The sequence below is a fragment of the Phyllostomus discolor genome, chromosome 1, assembly GCF_004126475.2.
Source record: "Phyllostomus discolor isolate MPI-MPIP mPhyDis1 chromosome 1, mPhyDis1.pri.v3, whole genome shotgun sequence".
NCBI lineage: Eukaryota > Metazoa > Chordata > Mammalia > Chiroptera > Phyllostomidae > Phyllostomus > Phyllostomus discolor.
The window spans coordinates 32,647,481-32,668,544 of NC_040903.2; the positions used below are offsets into that span (position 1 = coordinate 32,647,481).

A 21,064-nucleotide genomic window follows, 5' to 3' on the forward strand; every position below is an offset into this window, starting at 1 on the left:
CATTAATAAAAGAGTACATGGGGATAATTTAAATGCAGATGTCTTTGTAAAATCGGTCTCTTTGTCTGGAGATTAACAAACTATGGCATTCCAGCTATTTGCAGCTGCAGGGCTTAAAATTCTGAAAGAAAGAGCTATGGCAGCAATGTGGGCTACAGATGGGAGGAAACACACCTACCAGGCCCTCTCCGAGGAGCGCTTCTCTTTCTGTTAGTGTCAGGGCTGTGGCTGCACGTGCAAGTGGGATGCCGCAGCTTTATGAAATGTCTTCCCCCCACCCCCCCTCCCCAAGCTGACCTTGAGGCCCAACCCCCGGGGGATGTTGGCCAAAGACAGTACCTGATTCCTGCTGTGTTGTCATAATGGAATTTGGGGTCACACACTTCCTCTTCCTCCATACAGGAAACAGGTGAGGTGGGCAGAGAGAGTCCAGAATCCTCTTCCATGCTCAGAGTCTCTGATATGGGAAGAACAATGTAGTCTTTGCCATCCTGAAACAATAAACACAGAGTGCTATTGTTATGGCTTCAGTGCTTCAAGGGCTTTTTCATGAGAAACAAAGGGCAAGGGGCCTTCTTGGTTGGGGGTGTGTTGCCTTCATATCTGAAATGTAAAACTTTAAGACAACATTAAAAATGGCTTGCCCCAAAACAAAAGGGCGCTTGAAAGGAATGTGTGCCTGAAAGTATATTAAAGGAGTTCATAAGCAGGGAGATGGGCGAGGGAACACAGAACACTGTGGCCACAACGAAGACCAAGCGGGCTTGGTCACGGACATGGCAGCAGAGCACGCGGAGCCCCGCAGAGCTGAGAAACCATCCACACGAGCCAGGTCCTTCAAAGGACGTGTCAGCCAGTGCTGGCCTGTGGATTTCAAGGCAAGGGAGAAACTGACGACAGTCTAGAGAAAAGCAATAAACGTGCAGGAAAATGGGTCTTCTAAAAAAAGAGGCGTCGCAACTTAACTATTTCATCAAAAGAAAGAAATGAGGGGCAAGATGATACCTTTAAATGTTTGAGAGGTTCACAATAAAAACAGATTTGACCCACTGTCCCCCAGCTGTTCAAAAGAAAAGCTGGAGGAAATTGGCTTCCATTCACTGTAGTAAGAGGTGTTGACGGGAGATTAAATAACTTTCTAGTGGCAAAGGCTACAAGTCTAAAATCCTCCTCTGGAAGTTATGGGGGCCTGGGATTTTATTGGGGGAAAAATAAAGCCATCTATTTTGCAGGGTTCAGATGTGTTTTTGCCTGCAGAATATATTAAAAATTCCTTGAAATTCCATCCATTATTGATATTCTTTGGATCAACTAGTTGGTCAGTGTTGACTTTAACTTTAGAAGAGCATCTGAAGACTTAACAGAAAGGAACACTGTGAAGACTAAGAGTGGTCTGCTCCCAAGTTATGAATTAGGATCTCATCTGTCTCAAAGGGCAATTAGAGCTTTGAAAAAACCCCTCCTGCTCAGATCGGGAAGACTACAGCTTCTTATTCGGTGGCTGAGAGAACAGCACGGTGGCCACGGCAAGGTGTAGGCAGCAGAGGAGTCCTGATACCTAAGTACTCTTTTAAGAAGCTTCCTGGATGGAGGTCACAAACCTGCTGAGCATTAGCTTGTAACAGATTTCCCAAGTGTTCCACCAGCTCTGAAAACGTGGGTCTCTGGCTGGGCTCCCCGTGCCAGCAGTCAAGCATGGTCTGGTACCTAGGGAAGCAAAATATTGATTAATTAATATTAAATAAGTAATTTAATATTAATAAATAATATAGCATGTTATTTAGTATTATATATAATTTAATATTTAATAGATATTAAATTAGATATTGTAAGGTTTTACAATATCTATATTTAATAGATAATATTAAATATTAAATGATACCTAGAGGCATTAATTAACTGCCTCTTTCCTCCTGATCCGAGGCTGAAAGTAAGCACTTGAATGAGTAAATGTTTACAGAGAGTCCATCAGGAGGCAAGGTGTTAAACAGGGATACACAAGACATTTGATGCCTCCCCGCACTTGGACCATCAGGCGTGTACAGGAAGGAAAACTGCAGACCAACGGTTAATGAAAACGAACTGGATGGTATAGATAAAATGCTGTCATTTCAAGGAGAAGAGATCGCTCGGGACTTGAGACCATCAAGGAAGGACTGTAAGAAAGAGGCAGGGAGCAAACTGGGCCACGAAGGAGGAGTTCACCGCGGCAAGCCTCTCAGGCAGGGAGCAGAGGAAGAGAATAGAAGGATACTGTAAAAGGCTCACATTTCTGGTGTGGTGTAATCAGGGGCCCTCATCCTAGTTCCTTCTTTCAATCGCCTGCAAAATTCCTCATCAATCTTCACTCCAGGATAAGGGGAAGCACCTAGAATAAAACAGGAATGGGATGCTTGTTGTGTGATTTGATCTCTTATAGGAAGCCCTGAATCTGCTTCTTAAGCATACTGATCATCTAAATATTTTTTCATCCTTTCTTTCTTTTTTTTTAAGGTTTTACAATACAAAGCTTACAAGTATGTTTCACTCAAGAAACGTTGAATACAAGACAGGGAAAGGTGTGTTTGGGGTCACAGTCTGTTATCATTCTCTTTGGAGTATAGATGGAAAGACCAAGAGAAGTGACTCACCTAAGGAAAATATTTCCCAGAGCAAGACACCAAAAGACCACACGTCACTCTGAATTGTGTACACTCTGTCAAAAATTGTTTCTGGGGCCATCCATTTCAAAGGGAGGCGTGCCTAACAGGGTAGAAGACAAGGAATCAGCTTCCAACTTGGCAAGTTTCTGAAGGAAAACACTTCCTTTACTCGCGAACACAGGCTCTGGATGCTTGCTAAGAAGGGTTTGAATTCTGCAACTCAAGAGGTCACTGGGTTCACCTTTGAAACTTACATCTCCTTTTCTGACATAATCTGGGTCTTTATAAATATCCCGGGCCAAGCCAAAGTCACAGATTTTAACCACGTTCTTCTCCGACAGGAGGATATTTCGTGCCGCCAGGTCCCTGTGGATACACTGCAAAAAGAATCGTGTGTGCGTTAGGTCTCAGCACAGCTGATCTTTTCTACATCTGTTGTGACCTCATGCTTTAAAAAAAACCCACATCAGAAAACCAACTGATTAACAAGCACTGGGTTAATATCTTTTATCAGCACTTCAGGGGAAAAGTCTGAGTTTTGTTGAGATGCACATCTGTTTATTCCACAAACAGGTCCAAACTTTGGAGTTAAATAATTAAGTTATAGTATGATGAGGGAGTCATAAATAGACTTCTCTTGGACACAATTAAGAATGTGTTTCTGGTCACATCCACACATCCCTTTTGCCTGGCTCCATATACAGTTGAAACATGTTATTCTAAGGGACGCCCCAGAATGGGATTTATTTTGAATGAATGCACGGAAACCAGAAACAAGGGCTCTCACTGGTTTGTTGGTTTCCCCATTCCATATGTAACTGAAGCTGGGCTGGCTCTGATAAACAGTTCCCAGTGGGGTTCATCCTGTTTTCAAAGTGGGGGATTATCATAAAGGTCTACTGAAGCCACTGCAGCTTCTCACTAGCCAGGCTGATTCTCTGGTGCACTAGGAAGGAAAACCAGCTCTCCCTGGCTTTCTTTCTATTCTTTTCCCCTCCCACCCCTTCCCCCTCTCTAATGTCCCCCAACATCATCTAACTCCCTACTGCCAAGAAGCTTTAGCTCCACCTGGTAGAACTGCGAGAGTGTAAGTCAAGGGGGACAATTTTAAATGAATGAAAAGCTTTGATGAGAGTTCTCAGGTCAGTGCAGAGGTGATCACGTGAGCCGAGCACCCCTGACCGCCCGCACCTCACATCTGGGTAGTACTTTCCTCTGAAGGAGGCGTATTTAAAAACACATTGTCTAGCATGACTGAGCAAGACAGGAGGTTCCAGAAAAGAGACAACCCTTCCTAGTTTCTTTCCAACCTAAGTGCTTCCATTATTTGCCCAACAACCTGGTGGTATTCAATAAAGCAGGGGAAGCTAAAGGATCTTTAGCTTCCTCCCCCAGTCACTGAAAAGGACCCTGACTAAATGCAGGCTATGGCCTTAAAAAAGTAATTTTAAAAAAATCAGAATCTCCAAGAAGGGCAAAGAGCTTTTCTCTTTGAGAAAATCCTGTGAGACTCCACCTCCCTCCCTGCCCCGTAGGAGGAGGAAGACAAGCGCTCCTGGTGCTCCTGTCACGTCTGAGGTCCTGAAGCTCCGAAACCTCAGGAAAATAAGTGGGTTAGGGATGTCGCTCTGATTTAGAAGCAAATAAACAAAAAATAATAAACTCCAAAACTCTTTGTCTTTCTTCCCCCCCGGCAAACTGCAACAAATGCATTTTGTGAAACAATTTTTCTTGAAATTTAATTTGAATCTTTCTTGTTTAATGTTGAACCATCCACTGTACCCTTGTCCAGAGCAGTAGCTTGAATCAACCTTGCTCCCTCGGGAGTGTTTACACCCTTCAGAATATTTGTAACTTGTCACGTCCCCACCTCAGCCTTTGTTTGGCCTACTTTTCTAATTTTAGCTCTTCAGTCGCTCTCATCTGAAGCCTGTCCTTCCTGGTTTCTAATTATACTACTAACACATGTTTTTTGATGGATGGCAATGAATGTAAAAGTAAATTAAAAATAGACTCACACCAACATATCCACAAGGCTCAATCCCCTCACGTCTTCTAGGTCATTGCTCAAATGTCACATTCTTGCAAAGTCTTCCTCGTCCACTTTGTTTAAAACTGACATACACAGACAGAAGGGCACCCCCCCACACACAAGCACAACACTCCCATATACTCCATTACCCTTCCTGCTTAATTTTCCCCGCAGTGCTTACTCCCATCTAATCTGCTGTGTGTTTTACTTGCTGATATTTACTGTTTGTTCCTCCCCATAGAATGTAAACTCCATGAAGCTGGAGAGTTTTGCCTGTTTGTTCACACAGTATTCACACACTTAGTGCTGAGAAGACTGCCTACAGTTCATGGATGCTCATCAATCAAAGGCTCAAAAATCACAGCAATTAATTTCATGAAATCCTTATTACCCTCCCAGGGGGCAGAAACGGGGGCCTCCCCTAGAGAATTCTTTTACTCTTCCCCAGACGGGCGAATGAACTACAGTGCCAAGCAAACGCCAGCACCTGGCGCCGGAGACCTTATTTCCACACCTGTGAACTACAGGGATACTTTGTTTGCCCTTGAGCTCTCTTACCTTCCGAGATGCCAAAAACTCCATGCCCTTGGCCACCTGGAAGCTGTAACAGATGAGATGCTCCAGGGTCAAGAAGTTTTTGTACAGGTCTTCAGAAGCTGCAAGAAGATCCAGGAGTACGGAGATCAGTATTTCCAACAGAAACAATTTATTTATAAGTATTTTTTAAGAATAGTCTTCATTTCAGAACGTGCGAGTTAAATTCAGGAAATACAAGCAGAAAGAGAAGGCCTCTATCTTCTGTAAATTTGCTGAAACCCAGTATTATTAGCCTTCATCATACCCCTTAGCAAAAATAATAGTTTTTCCATTTCAGCCAGATTGAACCAGCGAGTCCAGGAGACAGAATAGAGGTGAAATTGGCCCAGATAACAGAGTGGAAGAGAACTTGTTCAAATTTTCTGTTTTAAACTTGTTTTTTTTTTTCATGTACCCAGAGGGATAAACAATAGTTTCATATCAAGAACTCTAAAAATAAAACAACAATATGCAGGGTCACCGAATCTTTTGTCTCCAGGCTTTGTCCTGGGACAAATGACAAAGGTCAAATGATAATCTACAACGGATAACTAAAAATACTAGAAACAGATTTAGTTCTCTCACTTTCAAGATGGGAAAGTGCTACAGATGCAATAAATCTGGCCTAGGAGGATGCTTTCTCTCCTTCAAAGATGTGAATGAGGGAACGCAGGAACGTGAAGACAAATGACGAATTTCGTAAACTGGAGGTATTTACTTTCCATGCAACTGGTACAAATAACCACTAAGACATTAATGTGTGTTTCAACACAATCTCTTAATTTTAGTCAGATAGGATAAGACACGACTTCTTTCCTGGAGTCAAATACCAAAGTACAATAAGTGAAAACTCAGTTGTAATAACTTTGTGCATATTAAAAACACTTCGAACCATTTTCTCAATGACTTTTATGCTCAGGGCTGCAGGGCTCTTGGTGAAGAACCAGTGAGAGCTCTTCATTTTCCCAGTGAGGAAAGGGAGGCAAAATTCTAGGCCAGCCCTCCTTCTGCGCCGGCACACGAGCCCAGTCCCTTGGGTTTGCAGCTCCCTGGCCACCGTTTTGGGAGAGAGAAGGACAGGGCTGAGGTGGCTCCCCTCAGAGTGGGTCCAGTTCCGCGAGGTCTGGACCACCTCCTCACGCTCTTCCAGACCCCCTTCCAGCCTCACACTGCCCACTAGGCTTCTCAGGGCAAGAAGTCAGATGTCAGTACTATCTGTGGCCTCACATCCAGGGAAAGAGAAGCGAGTTCTTCCATTATTTCATAACTGGATTATTCTAAGCTCACGCCTCACGAGGAGCCAGACGTCAGGAAGCCCTGGCTCTGCCTCCATGAGCACTCTCTGCTCCTTCTGGGGGAAGCGGGTATATAGTGTATCCTGGAGTTGGAAGAAGTCCTGGAAGTGAGGCTGGGAAGGTAGCACCACTCAGAAAGAACCCTAAAATATCATCAGAAATATGACCAGATAAAGAAAAGTGTATTTCTCAAGACGCCTCTGAGGAAGTATGGTTAGAAGCAAGACTTGGTAAGTCACTTAGGGTGGGGAAGAAGTACCAGATGGCCCCTACACTGCCTTGGAGAAGGCTGGGTATGATTAAGTGAAGGACTTCTGTTGAGCTGGTGAAGTAAGCAAGGTGGGGCTGAAATGCTTGGGGCAACGAGGAGACTAATCAGCCACCAGAGCGCTTTCTCTGCCCTTCTGGAACACAGCACTGAGCCTCTCCTGCTCAGAAATGCTGAACCAACATCTTGAGAGCATTGGTTTAATAGCTGCCAACCGCTTAGTTCTCCTGGGGTTCGAGATGGCTCAGGCTGGCCAGGCTTCGTCTTGCAGCCTCGCCTGCTGTTAGGTAGAGCTTCCATACTTCCCCTCTGGGGGGACTAAAGGCAGCCAGCCTAGAAATTCAGCTGTCTTTCAAATAGGAGGTAGTATTGGACTTTTCCCATGGCAGCATTGCTCATAGCACCCTGTCACCTCGTCTGTTCCTAGAAAAGCATGCATGAGAAAGCAACAGCAGGCACCTTCCTCCTCTTCCACATCACTGAGGGACTTCTCTTCAACAAATCCAGAGCTGGCTGAGCTCTGGCTACTGGTGATGCTGTCCAAGCGGCGTTTAGGGTCCACGGTGATTTCTCCAACGTATTCTTTCCCTGGACGGAATCGCGCCCCTTTGGTCTATAAAAAAGCACATGAACAAACTCCTTGACTACAGATGGACCACTAAAATGTAGCAAACTTTGAAAAACAGTTGTAACTACTTAAAAACAGACCAGAAGGACATCAATGTCAGGATTATGCAGTCTCCAGGCTAAAATTTTGGACAAGTATTTTTGATAATAGATTTTCTTCCATAGAGCTTCGTTCCTTCTTGAGCTCACACAGATAAATGCCTTGTTTCAAGTTTCATTCAGGCACACTTCCAACATTAGGGTGCTCTCCACAGAGGGATTTCCACTCCAGGGGACAGAGACTACTCCTGAGCAGCCCTTCCTTTCCTTAGCCACGCCCACCTTCTCCCCTCCCCAGGCACCACCTATCATGGGTCCATAGATGAAGCCACAGAAATAAATCATGAGAAGTCCAGGTCTACCCACAAGGTAATGTGAGAAGATCCCTCACAAGTTTTTCACAGAATTTTAACAAAAAAATCAACCTATACCAGTTTGAATTTTCCCTCTTTTTACAGTGCAGCCAGAGTTGAGGTAGGGAATGCCATACCTTGTAAGGGACAAATTCATTCCTCTTGCTCCTTAAGTAAGTGGACAGGTTTCCAAACTTGCAGAATTCCACAATCACCATGAGTGGGCCTGCAGATGGCACAGCATGTCAGGAAAGGAGAACGTGATTCACTCACGTTTCTCCCTAAGTGTTTAATATATTTTTCAACCAGAAAACATCATTAAAACACTACAACCTTTCTCTGGGGACAGAATCATAGAAATCAGCTGGTCATAAGCCCCTTATATGGTAGCTTGGCTTTTTCCAAAAGGCGATTCCACAAGACTGACAAAAGTTCAAAAAGAAAACACACCCATTTGCTTTTCAACATAATCACTTATGATGAGTCTGTTTTAGGGAGGCCTACTGTCAGTGTCTTTTGTTTCCAAGTTTGGGGGACGTTTACTTTTCTCATCTAAATACCTGCTCCACAAGTAACAGCCTGTATCATAGGAGTGTGACCTTTTTTTCATTCACATGAAGAGACGGAATAGTTTATAGTGTCCATATAACCTCCATGAAATATATTTATACAGGGTGGGGCAAAAGTAGGTTTACAGTTGTTCGTATGGAAAATCATACAGTAATTCATGAGTAATAATACAAGAGTCAGCCCTGTGTTTTGCATACTCATAACTGTAAACCTACTTTTGCCACATCCTGTATCTGGAAATCTGGCCGAGTATCCTAAGTTAAGGGAATCAAAGCCATGGGAGTTGAGTGGTTTCTCTCAAATAGCAACAGAGATGCACATGCCTGATTCGGGGAACTGGAACCACCCACAGGTACTCACCTCCTGGCTTTGTACAGGCACCCAGGAGGTTGACCACATTGAGATGGTGGCCGATGTGAATAAGGATCTTGAGTTCAGACATAAGGGCTCGGTGTTCACTGTGTGTTGCTCCTTCTGCAAATGCAGGGCAAACAGGGCAATCATAAATGTGGGCATTGCCTTAGGAAGACTGGTGCATCTCTGCAACCTCCTCTCCAGGGATAAGTCAACTGTAGCCCCCTTTACAGACTAGGTGCATTCCCCTAAAAGTTAAGTATAAATTATATTTTCTGATTCTAAATCAAATTCTTCCTTTAAGTGCATACGGAATGTTTGATATTTAAAAGAATTCATAGTGAAATCTTTTGCAAGTGGAGAATCCATCTGCAAATGGAATCATGCCCAGATTCTCTTCTTTTACAAAATTGGATTTTCATATACCAGGTTTACTACGCTTTTTGGGGCCTGATTACTTCAGTGCTTCCTTGTAAGGAAGCAATACCACGTATTAAATATCCTTGTGTGTTTGGGGCTGTGCTGAAGTTCCCACCAATCTGTGCCAAGCAGGAAACTTAACAAGGGCCAGCTGGTAAGGCCAGTTGGCATATGAGGCTGATGAGGCTAAAACTGTGAGTTTGATCCAGTGTTGGCTGGTACACTTCCCTGTAATTCACAGGCATGGCCCACACCTCAGGTCCTAATGAGCCACCTCAAAATTACATATCCCCTTGGCCACGAAAGAGAATAGGCAAAAGGAGAGAAATGGCTTTGAAATGCACAAGACCTACTGGCAAAGGGTAGGTAGCATCATCTCCATCAATAAAAACACATCATAATTGGAGCAAAAGGTGCTGTATGCATCACCTCCCCAAATTAAAATGGCAAGACCAGAACTCCATCACTGTTAGGATTGACAATTGTTCACAAAGGTTTTAATTTTCTAAATATCACCCATAATCCTTTTTTCCTAGCACAACCATTCATATTTTGCATATTATTTTTATATGTGAAATCTTTTACATATTCCAATTATAGGGAACATGTTGTTTTTGTGCTCTACTATTTTTACTTATTATATCAAATTTCTCTTCATGTTTCTGGATGGTCTATAATTATCTTACCAGTGCACCATAATATAGTACGAAATAATTTGTATATAACCAAGGTGGTGTTTTTCTCCCTAGAGTGAAGCCACTCAGGACAGTTGTGCAAGCTGTGTCCTACACAAGGACTCCCAGGCAAGGTAGGGAAGGAGGGAGTGGGCAGCTGAAACCCATCCCCAATTCTGCCTGCCTGGCCGTGCACCCCAGCACAAGGCTATAAGAGGACTTTTTTCCAATTTGCACAAAGGTATACAGGTTGACTGACTGCTGGACTGGTGGGCCACCCGACCACAGAGCCACTGATCCAAGCCTGTATAATGACCAGATGAAAGAGAGGGAGGGTCATACCACCACATGACTTTGCTTTTTACCTTTCAACATTTTGACGGCCACTGTCTTGCAAGTTGCTGTCTTGTCGATTCCAAAGGCATCTGCTTCAATCACTTGGCCAAAGGCACCACGACCGAGAGGCTTACCTACAGTCAACAACGACAGTGGCAACAAATTGGACTTGGTGGCAAAACGGACTTGGGCTATTATTCCACCAAAGTGATATGCAGATTCCAACTAGATAGGGTAACCATACATCCTAGTTTAACACGGACAGTCCAGTTTACTCCTGGTCCTGGCTTAATTATTTAGGTCTCTCTTCCCTTCACCCTCCAAATGTCCTGCTTTGGATAATTATAAGGGACCCTACTTTTAAGTGACTAAAAGGATGATTATTCAAATTCAGGAGATGAAATGCTTTCTGAACTAGAATCCAACCTTGGCATAGACTAGACATGTCATCATCCTAAAGAAAGAAGAGATAGCCTGATAAACCCAATAGCAAGTCAATACCACTTAAAAGCACACCTAGTTTCAGCCGGTCCCTGGGAAACTCCCATTTGCTGGCATCGTAAGGCAGGCGTTCGCAGTGTTCGTCCAGGGGGAGTTCATCTGGATCCATGACGATGGACAAGTAGCCTGTCTTCAGTTCCCCTCCATTGGCCTGGAAAGCATTACTCCTTTAAGTAACACACATTCCGTTGTTTGGCTGTTGTTTTGTGTGCTTGTTATTATTTTGATAGAAGCTCCATTCCTGATGTCTCATTTTTAAATAAAACTCATGGAGTGTGAGAGTAGTCCTATTATAATCCTGTTTCCAGTGTCCCCTCAACTAAATGAGCTCAGAATTAAGTTCTTAAATCTTAATTACACTAGACGGTCCAAGCCGTTTTCTCCTCTAGTGGCTTCTATCAATTAAAGCCCAGTGGTCCAGCCAAAAGAAAATGGGCAAGAATGTTATTGTATTGAAATAAACTGTGCTCACTGAGCCCATAACAATGGGAAGAAACAACTCAAAGAGGCCCAGTCAGCTTTCATTAATCATGAAAACCAAAGTGCATGGGGTGGAAGAGAAATTATTTTGTTACCCGCTTCACAGTCCGTAGAACAATGACAAGAAGTAGCCAGAAGAACATGGCGATCACTGCAGTGCCTACTAGAATAATGACTTCCAAGTTTGTCTTTTCCTGGGCACCTGGAAAGACACAATTGAATGAATATCAACCATTGGAGTCACATCTTTTGGTGTAAGATGACAAAGTTCAGGCTTACCAACAGGGAAACATCCTAAATAAAAAGCCCCATGCCTCTGACTCGGATGGCGTCTATAATATATTTCATGGGTAATTTAAGGTTTGCAAAACTTTGCTCGTGAAAACTTCCAATAAAATTCTAAAGCAATGAAGGATAGAAAGGTTAATGTCTTCAAAGACAACCATAGAAAGTGTTTGAAAGAAGACTTTGGTGGAAAGAAAACAGGTCAGGTTCTATAGAGAAGAAAAGTATTTCTAATGGGAGAAGATAAACATCCAGATTTACTCTGATAATCTGTGCTTTGATGTGTATGGTGTTTGAGAAAGACTAACAACAAACAAACAAAATACAAACAAACACATAAAGAACACTTTGATGTTTGCCAGATGGGAGGGGTTTTGGCAAAAATGGATGAAAAGGGGGAAGGGATTAAGATGTACAAATTACCAGTTACAGAAACAGTCACAGGCTGTAAAGTACGGCTTAGGGAATATGGTCAATAATGTTGTAATCACCATGTGTGGTGGCAGATGGGTACTAGACTTCTTGAAGCGATCACTCCCTACATTACATCAATGTCTAATCACTGTGTTGTACACCTAAAACTAATACAAAATGGTATGTCAACTGTAATTGAAAAATTAAAAAAAAAAACTCTCAGGAAGGGAAAGAGAAGAGAAAAAGCTGCAGAAGCTCAGGGTTCCAGAGGACAGCTCTGAGTGGGTGAAATTAAGGACTGGGGGCTTACCACTCGGAGTGATTAGCAAAGAGGTGATAAGGAAGCAATTATCACTTAGGGTCTCCCGTGGCTGAGGGCAGTGTGACTCAAGCCAGCCACCAGCTGTGAGTGGCCCATGGCGGCCTCAAGAAGGCAGAAAGACCAGTAATTAATGTGTTAGCAAAATAAGAGTTCACAGGTGAGAGACAAGCACCAAAGATGCCTGGAAGTAGATTTCGTTCCTCTGATGGTCATACTGAAGTCATTCTCTATACATAGAGATTAAAAGTCAATTTATACAAGGTAAAAAGTTCAGAGATTCAATTGTCTAGATAAGTCTGGGTATTAATATTCCCACAATAACATTTGGGAACCTAGCAGGGAAGGTAAACATTTACCTTGTCCTGTCTTAATATTTTATTCAGGTGAGAAGTAAATCTAATCCCTGTGCCAAAGGTACCCAGTCAGCCACTGGTACCCAGCAGCAGTTAGTGAAGGCAAGGCAGAGCAAGGACGAGGAAAGGACATCTCTCTTAGGATCTGCCCCAAGCCTGAAGCACTGTAGAAGTGACAAAACCACTGTGTCACTTGAAATCTTTATTTATTCCATGAGCTTGAAATTTTATTCGCCAGTGCAGTGTGTGAAATGGTAATAAGCCTACCCAGATTTGAAAATAAGTCAAGGTATCAAGATGCAATACTTGGCAACAGAGACTTGACAGATTAAAGGGACGGCAATCTAGACTTGGAGAGAAAAGTTAGGAGGAGTTCACAGAAATCCGTCAATGCCTCCGTCTGTCACCGCCCTCCTTCCCTCCTTTTGCATACCATCCCTTCACCCGCATAATGCGCTGTCATTGTCCCCTGATGGGTTATTAAGCAAAAAAGGTACAGGACTACACTCCCTAAGATAAAACATTCTGTCACGGATCACCCTTCCCACTGAGAAAATGCCAGACTTCACATCATTCCCGCTCGCACATACAAGTATCCTTTCACATTTAGATAAGAACCCCCAATTTTTCATTTCGGGGAAGCAATGGTCTATTGTTCCCAAATGAATCTTAATTATCTTTAGTCCTGGGAAAACTATGAACATTGGTGACTAGTCTAGATAGCATTGATTTTCATGACCAGGCAGTTATTCTAGTGATTTTCCAAATAAACATAGGGGTATAATTCCATATAACAAGCTCACAGAGTCATTCAAATAAAGAAAGAATCAGGGAAAGCCAGAAATTCTGCCGGCCTGGCTAAGAATTTTTCCACAATGAGAACTGCAGGGATAGAAAATGAGGCAAACAAAATTAAAATGACAGTAATTATGTTCTCTGGTTAAAATAATGCATACTCATAATAGAAAATTTACAAAATACAAAGAATATTTTAAAAACCACCTATCATCTTCCCACACAACGTGTATGAGTGTCTATAAGACACAAGCTAATTTTTAAAAACCATCTGATGTGCCCGACGAGGCCCACTGACCTTCCACAATGAAAAACGCCTCCACTTTTGCACACCCAAGGACACTGCAGGCCTGGCAGGTGTAGAGGCCTTCGTCCTCCTTCCTCACCCTGCGGATGGTTAGGTTCCGGTTCCCGTCTTTCAGTACAATGCCTAAGAGAAGAGGAAAATGATGATTTTCTTTTTTTTTTAAATATTTTATTTATTTATTTTTAGAGAGGGAAGGGAAGGAGATAGAGAGAGAGAGAGAGAAACATCAATGTGCGGTTGCTGGGGGTCATGGCCTGCAACCCTGGCATGTACCCTGGCTGGGAATCGAACCTGGGACACTTTGGTTCCCAGCCCGAGCTCAATCCAGAAAATGATGATTTTCAATTATGATGTGGCCTGGTGGAGTATTTCAGGAAAAAAAAATTAAACTATAAATGTCATCCTTTCTCTTGGGCTATTCTATCCAACTCCAAAGCAACCACTGCCTCATCACCCCTGGCTTCCATGAGACTTCAACCAGATCCTGAATACTCTCATTCTAAGGCTGTGTAATGAATCAGAGTGTAGACACTTAGATCGTTACCTTTTTCTATCTCTAACAAATTAAAAAATAATGTGGATTTTAGACAACATCTCCAGGACAACTCTGCAACCAAAGAGAGACAGACATGTTCTATTCACCTGAGTCTTCCACGAGTGTCTCGTTATCTTTAAACCAGGAGATCTGTGGAGAGGGATTCCCGGATGCTGTACATGCAACTTCGATGGTTTCCCCAATACTTGTCGTCTGATTCTCCAGGTTCACTGTCATCACGGGTGCCATGCGCTCTGTGCACACAGAGAGAAAATGCGACGCTTAGGTATAACTTCAAAAATGGTTTGAGTGCCAGTAAATTATTAAACCATTTAAACTTAGTAAACAGCACACTGTTGGTGGACTGAGCTGAAAACAGACAGACGTTGACATAACTGCCGTTGGTCCCCGAGGAAAGTGAAGTGAAATCAATAGGTCAGCCAGTTCAGGCAGGTCACTGCATCTCTTTGAACTTTCCTATTAGTGACTCAGCCTGGTAGTCTCACCCCAAAATGAAGGTTGTCACCTTTATGGATTTTTCATCTAATTAGATATGGCTTCCCTCCCAAGAATGTTCTAGCTGGTGACACCCTAGACTTCTGCCATGTTTCTCTTGGAAGGCACAAAACTTCAGTGTAACCAACACCGAAGTCAACACATAAAGAATGCTTTATATTTAGTTTGTACTTTTTTCAAAACTCATTTATACTACCTCTGTGGTTCGCTATCAGTTCCATGTTTGGAAGGAAGAGTATCAGCTTTATTTAATAAATTAAATCATTACAATTCAGGGGGTTAAACAACTTGCCCAAGTCTTTACAGTTAGGTGAATAGGTGAGCTAATAGAATCTGGTGGAACCTACAAGGCCAGACCAATGCTACTTCCACTAAAACACAAACAAAAAAAATACCATCAGGAAAGTCAAAGATTTAAGGAAAAGTAAGCCCATGGGTATTTGGTTACATGCACAGCAAAACTTTAGATTTACCCTTTTCTTATAAATCATCAAAGTGCTATGGAAATATCTTGTCTAAGATATTGAACACCAAAAGGAATCTTGCTGAAACCATCTATTTTAACGTTTAGCGAAAGGAGATTACCTCAGTAGTGAACGACATGGGGGGTTAGCAAATGTTCTGGATGCTAGTCAATTTCTAAGAATAATTTTTGGGAAACAACTTGGGAGTCCTTAGGGAAGCAAATCAGCTCTTTGTGGGCACACATCTCCCGGGCGTGGCCAGGCCAGGAGCCTCCTTCCCATCTCCTTCTGAATTCTTCCAGCAGGTGAACACCAGACCAGCCACCAAGGTGCACAGAAGACATGACACGTGGTAGTTTTAACAGGCCCAGGGATTTTGCCTAAACACATCTCTTCTTTTGACACCTGAGTCTTAACGCTAGCAAAACCCATCCTAATGTCTGTCCTAGATACCTCTTAATATATGCCGAGGCCTCTGAGGATATTATTCCTCTAAAACTTTAGTACAGATTAGTTTGCCTGAGAAGTTCCCCCTCCAAAAAGCAAACAAGCAAACAAACAAACAAACAGGACACATGCATCTTAGAAACTTGGAAGAAACACTGAGGATGGGAGAAAACAGAGGGAGAGACCACAAAGAGAAACTCCCCAAACATGCTGCTCTCCCTAGCCATGGAGCCACAGCTGCACGGACTCTGTGCAGGGCCCAGGGTTAGAGGAGGTACAGATAGTGGCTTCACGGGGAATTCACGAAGCTACCTACTCACGAAAATTAGCATCTCAGGGTAATCCTTTGCAGATACTAGTGAGTTATTCCACCATCAGGGCTGGAAAGAACCAAGCTATTCTGGGGGTGTCCAACTTTTTGGTGTCTCTGGGCCACACTGGAAGAAGAGTTGTCTTGGGCCACACATTAAATACATTATGACATGTTATCACGAAAAAAACCTCATAATGTTTTAAGCACATTTATGATTTTGTGTTGGGCCACATTCACAGCCATCCTGGGCTACAGGTGGCCCGCTGGCCTCAGGTTGGACACCCCTGGATCACTTCCCCATTATTAGCTTCTTCCCGCCTCCGGGACTTTCAGCAAATAAGATAAGTGTGCACCAGTTGACTTTATAAACTCCTAGAGAGCAGTAATCTTTACTCAGCCCCTGAAAACACGACATGCAAGACATTCCAAAGGCCTCTAGATGACCCAGAGTTACCTCCCTACCTAGGATTGTGAGCTGCCTGACCACGCAATGTCTTTTCTTGGTCTTCCTGTCCTGAGCAAAGCAGACATAGTTTCCTTGGTCCTGCAAGGATGCATTCTGGAACTCCATGATCAAAATGTCATTTGTGCTATTAGAGAACATGGTAGCATTCATTTTCCAAAGAGCATCCAAGTTCTTGCAAGCAGGTGTAGGCAGAGCCTGTGGGCCAAGTTTGTACCATGTGAGGTTCTCAAATGTAGCTCTATCTGCGCTGCACCACAAAGACACGCTCTCCTGCTCCGTTGGCTGGGTGCCAGGTTGCAGAATGATTTCAGGACCCTCTGAAATGTAAAACCCATGGTTAGAAGACAGTCATTCAACTTGGGAAGCACACTATTGTCTTCCTGTTGCCTTCAGGCTACTAGAAAGCACAAAGAGAAGTGACGGTCTAGCAATCTCAGGCAAAGTAATACAAGAAGACAACCCAGCTGGACAACTCAGGTCCCCCCAAAGTATCATTTTACCAAAATATATTATTTGGAAATGTAAATAAATTTTTACAAATATTTATCAAATATCAGCTAAAGCTTATCCATAAAACTATGATGAACAGACAAAAGCACCAGCATTTGGAGGGCACGGCTCCTATGTCATTTCAATTGTCTCCAGAGAACCCAACCTTGTCAACAGGTCAGCAGCAAGCCTACCAATACTGACTGAACCCCAACAAGCCAAGCACTGTGCTAAATTCCGATGAAAATACGATGCACGACTTGTGATTTAAAAGCCTGTGTGAAACCATTTTCTCTCCAGTGAAGTTGGATATACCTACTTCACATGATCCCCACAACTACCTAAGGAGTTTCAATTTATAAACAAAAGCATCAATTATCAGCCCAGGTCCTCTTCCTAAACACCATGGCACTCAAAGGAATAGCAAGGGCCACGGAGTATCAGACAGTTTAGCACCCCCTTGGCGAGAGATCCAGCCCACCCCTTGGAGAGCAGCACTTACTGGTCACGTGAAAGGAGATGACCCTCTCTCCTCTCCCAACTTTGTTGGTCGCTTCACATTTGTACAAAGCTGACACATTTGCCGCCTGGATAACAAGGGTACTTACAGTCTGTGAAAAAAAAATCCCAGGCCATAAACAATGGAGGCTGTGTTTACGCACATGCACTCAGAGTAAAATACAGCCATCCCCGCAACAACTATGACCTACCTACTGCATTCACCCAACTAAACTGAGCACTCTGAAATTCCTGCAAGTATAATTATGTCATTTTAGCTCACATGTTACACAAAACGGGCTCTGGAAACCATGTGTTTTAATATAACATTATTTTCTCATTTTTATACTTGTAAAATCAGAGTCACCTTACAACGGATGTGTAGATTTAATGACATATGTGTTTTATCTTACTCTAAGCTAGTAATAAGTCAGTGGTGCTTCTAAAAGTCAGTGGTGTTTTCAAACTGACTAATATGCTAATATTTTATCATCCAATTTATTTGATTATCAGTCTCCAATATTCCTCATATATTGTTATACCCTGCTTCCATGCCACCCTTCCATAAAAGAGAAAGAGAGACAGAGTTTCATATTAAAGCATTTCAGACTCACTTTGTTTCTTCCTTCAATTAGGGCAAATTGATTTTTGTTGACTTCAATTTTATTTCCCCCCTGGAAGTCCTCCACATTTCTCCATTCCTTACAGGTATATGGGTTTGTCATTAAGATAGCTTGCCTATAAGAAAGAGACAACAGATCATGCAACAGTTAAACATTTCTTTAATTCACATCTATAGTAAGGAACGGAGTCACACTTTCGTTATTATGTTCTCAGAAGGCCAGATGCCCAGCTGGGGGTGTGTGAGAGGCAACCGATCGATGTTTCTCTCGCACATCGATGTTTCCCTTCCTCTCTTTCTCCCTCCCTTCCCCCTCTCTATAAGTAAGTAAAAGTCAAATTTTTTAAAAAAAAAGAAATAACTTCCTATGCATCCTACTCTGTTACAAGACTTGGTGCCAATTAAAAAGGTCTCAGCAATGAGGAAAGAAGGTGTAGGTAGATTCATTCAGGATACAGGAGGGAAGCAGCTATTCTGGCAACAAACCTCCATTCATAAATTGGATCGACAAGACAATTCAAGTTAATTTAGTTCAAAGGAAGGCAAGGAAACTAAGAAACCATTCGGTTTCTTAAAGTAATCTCCGTGGGACAGTGGCCTCTGGGTAGGAAACGGTCAGCATCGGAGGAAGAATCTAGCAGTGGCCATCTAGAAAACAACAACAGGAAGTGAACTGCTTAGGGTGGTGGAGGTGGCTTGTTGTTGTTGTTTTTTTTCCCTAAGGATGTCTGCACTTGTGTTAGAACCTGATAAGCTGGGCCTGAGCCTCTGAGGGCTGGCTGCAGCTCATTCTATTGCTCTCTTGAATCCAGCAGCACCTCCTCGAGATGAGCCTTCTCACAGATAAGGAGGGATGAGGCATTCACTGGTTAATTGGTGTGAGGAGAAAACCCAAAGACTGGTGATTAGCAAAGTGAGCCAAGAGCCTGCATTTGGAGAGGTGTGCATCAGGGCTGACCTATGACAACGGAACAGCTAACCTCACGGCAGGATGCTCCAAGGAAAGACATCTAAAACATAAAACAGAGAAAGATGGAAGGAGATTAAGAGCACCCCCTGAGGGATAACTTTTTTTTTATTAGAGACAACCTTCTCAGCTTAGAATGGAGTCTTAGCAGAGCTTGGCTACATGAAATGCAAGATGGCAAGAAAAGAGAGGGTGTGGCCCTACTCACGTGGGGTTGTAGGTGCACTCTTCCTCCAGCTGCCAATACCAGAGGATGGAACTCGGGGGAGGAACGGCATACACTGTGCACGTCAGCATTTGGGTGGCGCCATACTTGTAGGAGTCCACAGGAGAGATCAAAGATTTCTCACCGATCTGGGGTGGGACTGGAGATGGGAAAAACGACTTTTGAAATGTCAATTAACTTTGCAGAATGGAAAGTAGAAGTTTTGAGCAACTAAAGCCCACGTTTTTCTAAGCAGGTAATTTTGCCCCCATTTGGTTTTTCAAAGAACATCTAGATTGGAAACAGGAGACCTGACTTTTAGTGATGTTGCCACTACTACTACCACCACCGGTGCTAATAAGGGTCATAATCTAGTAACCTGGATGACCGAAAATCTCTCCACGCTGGGCCTCAGTTTTTCTCATCGACATTACAGGGATATCTCTCCTTGTCCTTCCAATGTCACAAATCAGGACGAAGTGAAAGGCAGTGGTTGTGAATAATACAGTAAGTACATTTCTTATGCAACAAGCATTGTTCTTAGTGTTTTATATTGATTAATTCATTGAATCCACATAACCGCTGCTATTGTTCTCCAATTTACATGAGAAAAATAAAACTTAAAAAGGATCAATGATATGTCCAAAGTCACTCTCACCTTTTCTCTTACTCTGTCTCCCTTTCCTTCTTCCCTTCCCTTCTTTTGTCCTTTTTTCTTCCCTTTTTGGCTCTAAAGTCATTAATGTGAAACTATTTTCTCATCACTTTCAACTTAAAGCCTTAGATTATACTTTCAAAACCTGACTTCTTTTTTATGCTGATTTTATATAGTTGGGTAAATGCCAGGGCAAGTCAAATGTTCAGTGACTTCATGAATTAATGAGATAGGATTATTCACTGTTCATTTCTACATCTTTTTTTTTCCTGTTCATTTCCTTCTCCCCACCTCACTTAGCACCTTCCCAACTTCACCCCGCAACCCCCTACTGCCGAGTGGCTTCTAAGGGACATTTCTGGAAGCTGTTACTTTTAAAATACTCCCTGAAGCTGATGTCCCAGCAAAGAAATAAAGCCAGCCTCAAGAGACACACAGGGAGGTGGCAGGATATGTGGGGAAGCACCTTAATGTCACATGAGGAGATCCTGAAGTTTGCACACGCATGCCAGCAGGGAGAACAAAGAATTACAATGGAGAATCATTTCCCAGATGTGTTTGGAACAAGATATTAATGAGTTTACTGGGGGAGGGATGCTTTGGTCGAATAAATTTGCTAAACCTTGAAGACTATGTGTGTCCCCTTGGGGAATGGCAATATGCATTTGCATAATAAAGGCCCTGAGAGGCCCTGCAATAAAGATACCCGTTTTACATCAACTTAGCATTTGCCATACTTACTTGACCATAAAACTCATTTTCCCCCCACCTAGAGAATTCATTTACATCTTTCAGTTAGGGAAAATGAAGTTCAAATCATATCCTTAAAACAAAAACTCAGTATCTTCCTTTTACAGCCTCAGAGTCAAATCATAGACTCCTGTTTAAAAAAAAATGGAAAAGCTTCCAACCAGCTAACAGTGTGGACCTGCCTTGGCGTCACTAATACATCCACCATGAAATCAAACTGGAAGCTTCCCACAAAATTCAAGAAGAGCCTTACATGTTTGCAATGCCACCAGCACGATTCCGTGAGACGGGCAACAAGGTGGTGCCGCTTAGGCTTGTCGGCTGTCCCCACAGCCATTCTCAGCTTTTAGCCATGGAGGGTACCTTCTACTTTAACCTTGCGTTTGACCACCTAACGGTTCATCTGCACGGCCTGTTAAGCAAACTTGTCCAGAACACACTCTCCTACACCTCATTTCAACTCCACTCCTTTGGAGCATTTGTATACACAGGAG

The 21,064-nt window shown here is 42.9% G+C and overlaps 1 protein-coding gene across 1 annotated transcript in view; it reads right to left on the reverse strand.

Annotated features, from left to right (window-relative positions):
- KDR (kinase insert domain receptor) overlaps positions 1 to 21,064 on the reverse strand; it is a 43,969-nt gene that overhangs the window by 9,283 nt on the left and 13,622 nt on the right. The window contains exons 10-27 of the mRNA XM_028506487.2: positions 19,169 to 19,325; positions 17,986 to 18,109; positions 17,376 to 17,484; positions 16,381 to 16,701; positions 14,286 to 14,432; positions 13,635 to 13,766; positions 11,263 to 11,369; positions 10,703 to 10,838; positions 10,216 to 10,320; positions 8,763 to 8,876; positions 7,970 to 8,058; positions 7,273 to 7,426; positions 5,233 to 5,330; positions 2,897 to 3,019; positions 2,631 to 2,742; positions 2,269 to 2,368; positions 1,602 to 1,707; positions 340 to 491 (exon numbers count right to left, since the gene is read on the reverse strand). Of these exons, the coding sequence (XP_028362288.1) occupies positions 340 to 491; positions 1,602 to 1,707; positions 2,269 to 2,368; positions 2,631 to 2,742; positions 2,897 to 3,019; positions 5,233 to 5,330; positions 7,273 to 7,426; positions 7,970 to 8,058; positions 8,763 to 8,876; positions 10,216 to 10,320; positions 10,703 to 10,838; positions 11,263 to 11,369; positions 13,635 to 13,766; positions 14,286 to 14,432; positions 16,381 to 16,701; positions 17,376 to 17,484; positions 17,986 to 18,109; positions 19,169 to 19,325 (2,386 nt within the window). The remainder of the gene's footprint in view (positions 1 to 339; positions 492 to 1,601; positions 1,708 to 2,268; positions 2,369 to 2,630; positions 2,743 to 2,896; positions 3,020 to 5,232; positions 5,331 to 7,272; positions 7,427 to 7,969; positions 8,059 to 8,762; positions 8,877 to 10,215; positions 10,321 to 10,702; positions 10,839 to 11,262; positions 11,370 to 13,634; positions 13,767 to 14,285; positions 14,433 to 16,380; positions 16,702 to 17,375; positions 17,485 to 17,985; positions 18,110 to 19,168; positions 19,326 to 21,064) is intronic.